General features: G+C 43.2%; 2 protein-coding genes across 2 annotated transcripts in view; one reads left to right on the top strand and one right to left on the bottom strand.

Moving 5' to 3' along the window:
• Window positions 1-3,684, top strand: part of AUNIP (aurora kinase A and ninein interacting protein) — a 12,731-nt gene extending 9,047 nt beyond the window's left edge. The window contains exons 2-3 of the mRNA XM_010830080.1: window positions 748-889; window positions 2,358-3,684. Of these exons, the coding sequence (XP_010828382.1) occupies window positions 748-889; window positions 2,358-3,205 (990 nt within the window). The 3' untranslated portion in view covers window positions 3,206-3,684. The remainder of the gene's footprint in view (window positions 1-747; window positions 890-2,357) is intronic.
• Window positions 3,685-3,774: 90 nt separating this feature from the next.
• The window catches only part of MTFR1L (mitochondrial fission regulator 1-like), a 15,573-nt gene continuing 7,170 nt past the window's right edge, over window positions 3,775-12,177 (bottom strand). Inside the window, exons 5-7 of the mRNA XM_010830081.1 lie at window positions 11,718-11,933; window positions 10,142-10,463; window positions 3,775-5,310 (exon numbers count right to left, since the gene is read on the bottom strand). Of these exons, the coding sequence (XP_010828383.1) occupies window positions 5,205-5,310; window positions 10,142-10,463; window positions 11,718-11,933 (644 nt within the window). The 3' untranslated portion in view covers window positions 3,775-5,204. The remainder of the gene's footprint in view (window positions 5,311-10,141; window positions 10,464-11,717; window positions 11,934-12,177) is intronic.

The following is a 12,177-nucleotide window of genomic DNA, read 5'->3' as shown; positions in this document are numbered from 1 at the left end:
CTACTTTCCCTACTGTTTGGGCATTCCACAACAAGCAAATGGAAACAAAACCAAATCACAAATAAAGGAGCATGGGATGAGTGTAAGTGTAGTGAGATTTGTGCTGCTGCTTTGCTCCTCCTCTTATTAACAGCCAACTATTATTGTTGTCTGAGAATTGTGTAAGCCTTTTTTATATCAATCAACTCACCAAATCCTCCTAACTGCCCTGTGGGCTTGGTACTGTTCTTGTCTCCATTTCACAGATAAGAATGATACAGAGATCGAACAACTTCTAGAGGGTCATGCAGTTAATAGGCTGTGGCAAAACTGGTGTTGATTTGAGCAGAAGCTGTGTGACTTGGGAGCCATGCTGTTAAACCACTACGTGACTATTTGAAAACTATTGAAAATGAATCAATTGCTGCTGCTGTAGAATCATAAATTATCTTTAAGTATAAAGGAGAGAATATCTTCTGTGGAATCCCTTCAACAGATCCTGTTTGTTTAGTCAGCCTGCTGATTTCCACGGGGAAGCACAAAGAATGGGCTAGAATTGGAATATATGATTCTTGAGGAAAAACAGATACCATCAGTATGGCAGAAAACGGTGGAAGGAGAGGTACAGCCAAAACTAGAGAAGCGTATATGTGGAGTCCAAAAGATCTAGTGTGGTTCCAAGAGGGCAACTGCTGTTTATTGAGTCTTTCCTGTCTGAGCTGTCTTGATATTAATCGTTTCTATTATTCTTTTTCTCCCCTTCCTTAGACACAGTTAATCAAGTCAAGCACCAAAATGTTAACACTCCTTCCTGGAGAGAGAAAGGCTAAAATTTCTTTTACTCAAAGAAGCTGTCCATCTGCAGGCACTCGGCAGACCAGCATTGCTTCCTTCCTCACCTCGCAGCAAGGTATGGTGAGCACACTGAAAGCAATCAGGGTGCGAAAGGGAGTGCACGCATTCTTCCAAGCTGGAACATTTACGAGAAGTGGTGTCACCAGTGCTTTGTGTTAAACTTAGCTGACTTATTAGACGAGTTATAAAGCACAAGAAAACATCGTCTTTTGGAAAGCAATATATACGTGCTTTTACAAACATGCTTTTCTGGTTCTGTTTATCACAGTCTAAAATTAAATATTGGTATTCTTTGACAGAGCAGTGAGGAAAGGTATACTTGAGGGTTGGGGGTGGGGAGCCATTAGTAAGGTATATGTATTAGTAAGGTATATGTCTTGGATTGGCCACAGTTAATAGTCTGTATAAGATTAATTGATAATTTATATGTCTATATGAAGCTTCTCAAATTAATCAAAGTTCAAAGGTGTTTTTTTCTTAGAAAGCTTGGCATAAAGTTGGCTTGTGTCTCATCATTCCTTGACAATTCTTTGTTCACATGTTCCTCTTTGGGGACCAGCTGCCTCAGAGCAGGCTGGGGCTTACAGAGCAGGATTCTTGTCAGTTGAAGGGTGCTGGGAAGAGTTCTAATTCTTGGTGCCATTCCCAGGACTGCTTTGCCTAAGCCTTCAAAATGCTTTCTCCCTACCAGAAACAAAAACTTAAAACGATCTTTTGCTTTAAGCAACGAGTGCAGATTTTTTCAAAACCACTTTCCAATTCGAAATTCTTGTATATTCTATATAGTCTGTATTGAAATCTTAGAAAAAGTTGAGAACGCTTTTAAAAAATAATTTCTGTAGTATATTTCTTGGAGAAAGAAGAGTTATCAGCTTTGTTTATAATTAGATCTTGGCCTCATTTGTGGGGGAGTAGGAATTTCATGTTACATTTATCCTTAAGGCAGACAGGATCCATTCCACACCTGATAAAACATACAGGCTGGACACTAATAGTTTTTTTAATTGTCCTTTCTACTGATTGACTTAGCAAATAATTGTATTTTTATTCCATTTTCCATGAATATTTGGGGAGCGGGAGACTTACATTCTGTCAGAAGATTTCTGAGTTGGCTGGTTAATGTGATCTCTGAGACTTTACAAAAATGGTATATACTGAACATGTTTCTCAAAGGATAATATCCAGGAGTAATATTTGGCCAGCATCACTATTCAGAAGAAACTACATGTTAAATAAAAAACAAAAGCAAAACTGATCTTCCCTATTGTGTTAAACAAACCCATAACACGAAAATGTGAAGAGTAGGCTGTGGTCTGATTATATGCCATGTTTATTAGGTAGGTCAAAGCAAGCACCCATATATTTTGAGAAGGGGAATATAAGAGCTGTGTTTTAGACTAGAGATTGAAAGCAGGAAGGTCAAAGGTAGTATGGTAGCTGATACTGATTACAGAAAAAGCCACCTGAATCCTACTCAGGTGGAGTTTTCCTGCAGAATAATATTTGTTCATCTGTTTTACTAGGAAAGACAAATGGTGCTGACCAGAGGAGTGTTTCATCTCATACAGAAAGTCAGACCAACAAAGAGTCTAAGGAAGACGCAACCCAGTTGGAACATCTGACCCAGGGCTTGCGGGCTGACTTCATGGCACCCCCTTTAGCCACTTCAACCCCTGCAGACATCCAGGAAGCTAGACTTTCTCCTCAGTCTCTCAAGGCTTCTTGCCAGCATGGAATAGGAACCCCATACTTGACTGTGCCATGTTTGTTCCGGCCTGATACCTCAGTCTGTGCTGGAGCGAGTAAGGCCTCACTGGCCTGCTCCTTCGCCCACGACCTGGAGAGTTCTTGCTTGCTGGACCAAAAAGAGGGAGAGGATTCTTCCTGTGAAAGGGAATGGCTTCAAGGATCTAAGAAAAATAATTATCAGAGTGTGGAGAGACACAGTAAAACAACTGGGCACAAGGGCCATCAGCTCTTGGATAAGACTAACTTGGAAAATGTGTCTGCCAAAAGAAGCAGGCAGGCCCCTGTCCTTCAAACATACAAGGACTCCCGGCGCGGAGCAAACATGAAAGCAGTAAAACAAAGCTCTTGCCCTATTCCTGGGTTTTCCTGGGACAGTGAAAGGAATGACAAGGACTCCTGGAGTCAGCTTTTCACTGAGGATTCTCAGGGCCAGCGGGTCATTGCCCACAACTCTAGAGCTCCTTTCCGAGATGTAACCAACGACCAAAATCAGGGCTATGGGCGGGTCCCTAATAGCCTTTGGGCTCAGTGCCAGGACAGGACCACCCAGTTCAATCTGCAGCCTGATTCGCTCTTTACCCAGGACTCTGAAGGTAATCAAGTTATCAGGCACCAAGCCTAAATGTCTTTGTGAGGGTTTGGGTGTTTGGTTCTAAAAGTACCTAGAAATGACATATAAGAAAACATCTTCAGGGGGTGAGTATGTTTGAGGAGGGGAATGTAAGATTTTCGTTTTAGAAAGGTCTTTCAGGAGAATGATCTTTGGTGGGAGGGAAGCATGGGATGAGGCTGTCGTTATTGAGCATTTTGTGTCAATAAAGCAGGTGGTACCACTTGTTGAGACAGTGTGACTGGCTTCATGTCTTGCTCTGAGGATGAGGTGGCTGGTGAATTCCCTGCGTGAGTTCGGAAGCACGGAAGGTGAGCACGGAAGGGGCAGGGCAGGTACTCATCCCTCCACTAGAGCCCACTACGCAGCCTGCACAGAGGGACCTCTTTGCCCTTTTAGATGCTTCTGACTTGGAAGCTGCTTCTTATGGATATGTGTTTTTCTAATCTTTGGCTGTAATTTTACCCATTCAACCTAAGCTTGTCACCATTATTCTTGACTTTTTTGAGTGATGAGGCAATTCTCCCAGACCAGGCATACAAGGACAGGGAGGATAGACAGAGAAGTAGAATGATTAGGTAGTTTTGTTATTTTATTTTTGTGGTAACTTTACAGTACTTTAGGATTATATATGTTTAAACATCTCCCTGAAAAGGGCTGACTTATAATGATCTAAACGGGAGAGAACCCCCTTTGAAAACTATGAATCCAAATAAATGACTGTTTACAAAGCTGGCTCTGATGGTAACTAAAACATTACCAATTTCGTTTTTTTGAAAAAGCAATGTTCTGTCACTGCCATGGGTCTGATCTGAACACAAATCCAATCTGATTTGTGTTCTATTCAAGACATCATCCACCGGGCAGCAGTTTCCCATGTTGCAGGTGTGGTACGTAGGAGGCTTAAAAATAAGCCTCTAGGGGGCAAGCGTGCAAGTTATAGGATGGACTGGCTTTAAGAAGTTAAGTGTTTCTAAAGGGAACAAGAAGCTCCCTAGGTAAGAAGCTTCCTCCTATAAAGGCAGGAACCTGTTTACAAAAGCTCATATACCTTGAAATTAATAGGAATTCTATACCTGTAGGGGATACTGGGTGGTCACAACTCAAGAGATGGACACAACCAATGCAGTATCTCTCCAGATCCTTCCTTTAATGTCAGGTAATACTTCAACCCAAACACACAGCATACATACTGTAGTGAAAAGGACCTGAGGGCATCTGAGTCATGCATGGTATAGTAAGTACAAACCTCGGCACCAAGCAAAGGAGCTGTCAAGGGCCTGGAAGATTCACTCTTCATTTCTCTTTCCTGCTCGGCTTAAAGTCCATGGAAGAGAAAGAGCTTTCAATCAGTGGAACCAATGAGGCATCAGGGCCTTGGAGGGTAGATTTGGTTGTACAGTATTACAAAATATATTTAAGAAAAAAGACAGCCCAGGCCTCCCAGCAGTATCCCAAGCCTCAGCTGGTCCAGTGGCCCAACCTCTACATGTAAGTGTTAAGACAGGGAAGGGGGAGAGAATGATTGCTGGGCATTGGTGTCAGTTCATGATGGAGCAGCATAAGATTTTCCCTGCCCTGTGAATGTGCACATACATTTATAGCCCCCTCCCCTCAGCCCTGCTCTGCTGCAAGGAAGCGGCTGAGAGTGATTGACAGCTGGGCACAAAGTGTTCAGTGAGACCAGTTATGGGGTCTAGTGCAGTGAAGTCAGTCTTTCATTTAGGACCTACTTTCACACAGGAGAAAGGAAAAACCAGAAAGTTCTATCTCACCCTTTAAATTGAGAGATTCCAACGCATATAATTACCTGTGTTTCAGCTCAAAGCAGTCCTTTAGCTTCTAAGGTTTGAGTATGGAAAACATATAATGCAGCTCTTCTTAGTCCAAGCTCTAGCTTTCGGCAAGACTGTTGCAGATTTCTAACTGATAGGCAGAAACATCTGCGGTGAGGGAGGCAGCACTGAAGGAATTCCAGGAGCGTGAGACTGAGTTGTAGAGCTGAGTGATATCAGTTCCCTTTTCTACTGATATCTTCTTCCTTCAGAGCAAACTTCCTCCTTAGGACCTCAGAGATAAGAACAGCAGGATCTTCCTCCTTCAGTGAACTCCGGCTCCTAGAAATAGAATAATAGCTTATGTTTATTGAGTACTTTGGTTTTTCCAGTAGTCATGTATGGATGTGAGAGTTGGACTATAAAGAAATCTGAGTGCTGAATTGAAGCTTTTGAACTGTGGTGTTGGAGAAGACTCTTGAGAGTCCCTTGGACTGCAAGGAGATCCAACCAGTCCATCCTAAAGGAGATCAGTCCTGAGTGTTCACTGGAAGGACTGATGCTGAAGCTGAAACTCCAATACTCTGGCCACCTGATGTGAAGAGCTGACTCATTTGAAAAGACCCTGATGCTGGGAAAGACTGAGGGCAGGAGGAGAAGATTGAGGGCAGAGGATGAGATGGTTGGATGGCATCAGCGACTCAATGGACATGAGTTTGGGTAAACTCTGGGAGTTGGTGATGGACAGGGAGGCCTGGCATGCTGCAGTCCACGCGGTTGCAAAGAGTCGGACATGACTGAGCGACTGAACTGATTTAGTACTTATTCTGTCCTGAGCAGTGTTTTGTGTGTTGGAATACAATCTTATTTAATCCTCACAACACTCTTATGAGGTAGAAGCTATTACAATCCTTTTTTACCAATGAGGAGATTGAAGCACAGCAATGTTATGACTACGCCCAAAGTCATTAGTCAGTAAGCGATGAGTCCAGAGTTTAAAACCAAGCTTGCAGATCTCATCTTTTAATTAGACATGGTTTTACTATTTCCTGCAATGGCTATAAAATGTGGGCAAAGGACCATTAACCTGTTGGTATTGGCCTGTCATGGCTAAGCTTCTGATCCCACCTTCTAGCTCTATCTTATAAGCAATCCAGAATTTACAGTTAAATGTTCACATTATAAGACCCATGGGAGCAAAACCAGTTCCAGATTAGGGTAGGTTCAAATTACCTGATAACCTCAGGTATCTTCCCGGAAAGTAGTTGCTTGAAATCCTAGTGAACTTACATATAATCCTCATGAAGGCATTTTATTGGTCATTATGCTAGATATAAGGGCTAAGATTATTATTAAACCTCGAAAACCAAACCAAGAGGAACTGCCTTCAGTCTGTCACATTTCTGAACCTTGAGGACAGGACTACTTACCCATTCTTACTCATCAACCCAGCTCCTCCTATCAACAAAGGAGAAAAGATCCCAGGGCATGAGTGAGAGAAAAGGCTTAGCAGTAGGGGATCATAGATCTAACTGGTACAAGAGGCAAGTGTAAGAAAGTTGGAGAGTCAGTCTATAAAATACTGATAAGAAGAAAGCAGCAGCAACTGAATTTGGGAATGCTGGAGATCAAAGAACTGGGGTCTGTATGACCAGCCTGACTAGGGACAGGTAGTAGGATCCACTACCAGCACCCTTGTCTAGTTTTCAGAAGAAAATGGGACCAGAAAACAAAAAGGGATCTTGTGTGCGGTGAGTCACTGTCCCTTTAAAAGTAACTTTATCATTTCAGGAGGCAGCCCTCACCTCCCCAGCCCTGAAAACAGCTTTTTTTTTAAAGGCAAAATAATTTTTAATGGCATAAATGAATAAGCAAACAATGTACAACGTCTGAGCCCTAGTTAACTCATGTGTAGCTACAGATTGATTTATCTGTTTGTAGGTTCACAGATGGGTTCTGTAACTAGGACGCTTAACAAAGGATAATTCTGAAACGTAAGATTTACACGTCTGCAGATACTGGCTTTGGAGAAGGCAATGGCACCCCACTCCAGTACTCTTGCTTGGAAAATCCCATGGACGGAGGAGCCTGGTAGGCTGCAGTTCATGGGGTCGCTAAGAGTCGGACACGACTGAGCGACTTCACTTTCACTTTTCACTTTCATGCATTGGAGAAGGAAATGGCAACACACTCCACTGTTCTTGCCTGGAGAATCCCAGGGACGGGGGAGCCTGGTGGCTGCCATCTATGGGGTCACACAGAGTCGGACACGACTGAAGTGACTTAGCAGCAGCAGCAGATACTGGCTTATTTGCATCCACCGAACAATTTTTCTTTATTTTTTATTGAAGGATAATTGCTTTACACAATTTTGCTGTTTTCTGTCAAACCTCAACATGAATCAGCCATAGGTATACATATATCCCCTCTCTTCTGAAGCTCCCCCATCTATCTCCCCACCCCACCCCTCTAGGTTGATATACAGCCCCTGTCGAGTTTCCTGAGCCATACAGCATACAGCCATACAGCAAATTCCCATTGGCTATCTATTTTACATATGGCAATGTAAGTTTCCATGTTACTCTTTCCATACATCTCACCCTCTCCCCATGTCTGTAAGTCTATTCTGTTTCTCCACTGCTGCCCTATAGATAATTCTTCAGAACCATTTTTCTAGATTCCATATATATGTGTTAGAATACGGTATTTATCTTTCTCTTTCTGACTCACTTCACTCTGTATAATAGGTTCTAGGTTTATCCACCTCATTACAACTGACTCAAATGTGTTCTTTTATGGCTAATATTCCATTGTGTATATGCACCACAACTACTTTATCCATTCATCTTCGATGGACATCTAGGTTGCTTCCATGTTTTATCTATTGTAAATAGTGCTGCAGTGATCACTAACTCCCGGAGTTCACTCAGACTCATGTCCATCGAGTCAGTGATGCCATCCAGCCATCTCCTCCTCTGTCGTCCCCTTCTCCTCCTGCCCCCAATCCCTCCCAGCATCAGACTCTTTTCCAATGAGTCAACTCTTTGCATGAGGTGGCCAAAGTACTGGAGTTTCAGCTTTAGCATCATTCCTTCCAAAGAAATCCCAGGGCTGATCTCCTTGCAGTCCAAGGGACTCTCAAGAGTCTTCTCCAACACCACAGTTCAAAAGCATCAATTCTTCGGCGCTCAGCTTTCTTCACAGTCCAACTCTCACATCCATACATGACCACAGGAAAAACCATAGCCTTTGACTAGATGGACCTTTGTTGGCAAAGTAATGTCTCTGCTTTTGAATATGCTATCTAGGTTGGTTATAACTTTCCTTCCAAGGAGTAAGCGTCTTTGACGGACAGGGAGGCCTGGCGTGCTGTGATTCATGGGGTCGAGGAGTCGGACACGACTGAGTGACTGAACTGAACTGAACAATGGTGTATGATACATGTCTCTTTCAATTTTAGTTTCCTCGGGGTACATGCCTAGGAGTGGGATTGCTGGGTCATATGGTAGTTTTATTCCTAGTTTTTTAAGGAATCTCCATACTGTCTTCCATAGTGGCTGTATCAATTTACATTCCCACCAACAGTGCAAGAGTGTTCCCTTTTCCCCACGCCCTCTCCAGCATTGTTTGTAGACTTTCTGATGAAGGCCATTCTGACTGGTGTGAGGTGATATCTTGTATTTTTGATTTGCATTTCTCTAATAATGAGCAATTTTGAGCATCTTTTCATGTGTTTGTTAGCCATCTGTATGTCTTCTTTGGAGAAATGTCTGTTTAGGGCTTCCCCCCACTTTCTTATTGGGTTGTTTGTTTTTCTGGCATTGAGTTGTAAGAGCTGTTTGTATATTTTGGAAATTGATCCTTTGTCAGTTGTTTCATTTGCTATTATTTTCTCCCATTCTGAGGGTTGTCTTTTCACCTTGCTTATAGTCTCCTTTGCTGTGCAAAAGCTTTTAATCACGTCCCACTTGTTTACTTTTATTTCCATTACTCTAGGAGGTGGGTCCTAAGAGAATCTTGCTTTGATTTCTGTCATCGAGTGTTCTGCTTGTTTTCCTCTAATAAGAGTTTTATAGTTTCTAGTCTTACATTTAGGTCTTTAATCTATTTTGAGTTTATCTTTGTGTGTGGTGTTAGGAGGTGTTCTAATTTCATTCTTTTACATGTAGCTGTCCAGTTTTCCCAGCATCATTTATTGAAGAGGCTGAAAACAGCTTTTTAACTGCATTAAAAAATACAGCTGCACACCTGGCCTCTGGACTTTGAGGTTAAGATGTCAAATATTTCAATGCCCAGAATCTACATTTAAATAAACACTTCTGGTATGTCCCATGCAGTAGAGAAACACTGCAGGCAGATGACTCTCAGGCTGGAGCTCCAGGGCTTCTCTGCTAGATGAGTTTCTCATGGTAGGTATTTCCCAAATCCCCTCACACTCCCATCAGAAACACCTAGAGTTCTACTCCTTGGGTGTTCTGCTTTGTAAGTTTAAGGTGTATTTTGAACAAACCCAAGCAATTCTGATCGGCAGCCAGAGTTAGGCACTAGGCATCTCAAAAGCTTTGTTCGTAAATCTGTGTTTCCAGGGTTGGTTTGAATAATGGACCACTATTTAAAGGGAATTCTCCTTCCACCAAGTCTACTTTTTGAGATACTAAAATAACTATTATGCAACTGTACTTTGAAGGATGGGGCACAGGGACAGTTATTACTAGCAGTATGAGAACTGGAGTGGTGAAGCCTTGCTGGAGGACAGAAGCTGGATTAGATGAGCCTTCTTATTAAACCTCTGTTTAGTAACATTTGGTTGGGTTAGATCATCCCAACCAAATGTAAAGTGCTGCTCTTTTTTCAAACTGGGGTCCCCAGGCACTAGCAAGCGGGCAGCAAGCTTTGTGAATGAAATTACACATTGCTACTAATGAGGATTTACTATGTAAGTATTTACTTTCTATTAGATAATTGGCCACAGGCAACTTAAACAGTAGGGGATTCAGTGGCTAAGACTCTGAGGTCCCAATGCAGGGGGCCTGGGTTCAATCCCTGGTCAGGGAACTAGATCCCACATACCACAGTGAAGATCCCATATCCCGAGTGGCATAATGAAGACCCAGCACAGCCCCCTTTCCCGCCCCCCAAAATGATCATCATAAGCTCCTTAAGGTATACTTACAGGTCTTGGCTCTGCTTCATCCGGTGGAAGTCCTTTAGGATACCCATCATATCTGCAAAGCTGCTGGCCTTGGACAGAGAGACACAGTCATCCTCTTCAGATGAGCTGCAGGTAGCTTTGTGTTCTGGTTTGCAACATTCAGGGCTGGCAGAACAAAGCAGGGGGACTGATGGAAGCTCAGGGACCTCTATCTCGGTCTCCTCGGTGATGTCACTAATGACAAAGGAAGTTGTAGAGTGGAATGAGGATCCAAAACAAGGTAAGGGAGAAGAGACATTTGAACTTCCTGGAGATAAGAAATCTGGCGTTAATGAAGCCGAAGCTGAAAGAGAAAACAATAGGCATGGATGGACATTGGGGCTAAAATACAGCAGTTACATCTCCCCACAAGCACTGCCTACCAAATATTCATTTCCTGGGCTGACACCATGACATTCTGGGTTCCTCCACTACCTTCCCCTCTCAGGATCTCAAGAAGATGTAGCAGTATTATGCTTTTCCAGTGTTCAGAAGGGCAGAAAAACCCACCCCATAAAGGCCTTGCTTCCTAAAAGCTCCCATTTTGCAGCGGGCAATGGAATGACAGCATTCTTTAGACTGAAGCAATAGTGTAGAACCATGGCCTGATTTTGTCCTTTTCTCTAACTAGGCCAGTGCTTCTGACTGTGCTCCTTTAAATGCAGCTATCTGTGACTGGAAGAACTGTTCTACAAACAAAAACCAGAATGGTGATAGTTCTCCCAGTTCCCAAATTTTAATGGAGAGAATTTCCTCAATTTCTAAGTTTCTAGGGAATATTTTTGGATTTTTCCTAAACTACTTCAGCATGTCTCTTGGATGATTAAAAAAAAATGTAGCGAACAAATATAAATGGAAAATTCAAGTCCATTTTCTCTATAAAACTGCCACATGAGAGAATTAAATACATAAAAATTTTCAAAGAGAGAACCATGATTTTCACATGTTCTACCAACTGACAAGGTTTGGGAGCTATAACTTTGAGTCAATGAGTAGCAAAAAAGTGAGAATGGGAGGAATATGAGGGTTAAACACTGAGCATCCTGGGAAAGATCCACCCGTTGGTATTTCCTACATCTGGTCAGCCCATCCATTCCCAGTGATTCTCCCTTAACTGCAGACAGAAAGGCTGAGGGATGGAGAGGTGGTCTCTGGTAGAAAGTCAGAGTGCAAGGAAAAGGAAAATATGCTTATAAAGGGAGATATCTCTCAGTGGTGGGGAAAACTTATTTCTCATATTGAAAAGGAAAGCCACTGAGCACTCATGGAAGACATGATCTTAAAAGACATTTGGAAGAGAGGTGGTTTTTGTGGCTGAGGGAGGGAATCTGCCTGGGGCCCCAGATTAAGTGAAGATTTTGTTCCTAACCCAACCAGTCTGCCCCAAATGGCTGACAGAAACCATCCAAAGATTATATAGGCTAGCCAGGCTTTAGGGCAGTCCCAGAGCCCTAGACTCCAGTACCCCCAAATCAAGGACCATTCTTATCCTTATCCTGTCCAAAAGCTAAACAAAAACAAACAGCCTGCTATTTGGTCCTGGCTCAGGGGCTCCTACCTGCATCAGCTGCCACTATTTTGGCAATCTGGCTGCGCAGGTGGCTCAGCTCATCCTGCAACTCGGTGGTACGGCTGAGGGCTGGCAGGGCTGGCTTCTTCAGGGCCAGGAGCCTCTCCTCTGACCCACGCAGGTTGGGCACTGAGGCATTGCGCTGCATGACAATCAGAGGGCTGGGCTTCCAGGTGTGCCTCAGGGGGCGTGTATCGCTCCTGGACCAGGGAGAGAAAAGTGTCAGAGACATGGGCCACTGCACTGCTTCCAAAATTCCTTCATACACTCCTGCAAGAGTTACATAGCTAGACTTCCCTGGTGGTCCAGGGATTAAGAATCTGCCTGCCAATGCAGGGAACAGGGTTTCACCCCGATCTGGGAAGATTTCTCATGCTGCAGGACAACTGGACTGTGTGCCACAGCTACTGAAGTCCATGCACCTAGAGCCTGTGCTCCACAATAAGAG

This window comes from Bison bison, unplaced genomic scaffold, assembly GCF_000754665.1.
Source record: "Bison bison bison isolate TAMUID 2011002044 unplaced genomic scaffold, Bison_UMD1.0 scf7180017864516, whole genome shotgun sequence".
Lineage (NCBI taxonomy): Eukaryota > Metazoa > Chordata > Mammalia > Artiodactyla > Bovidae > Bison > Bison bison.
The sequence above is the reverse complement of the archived record's forward strand: the minus strand, read 5'-3'. Positions and strand labels throughout refer to the sequence as shown.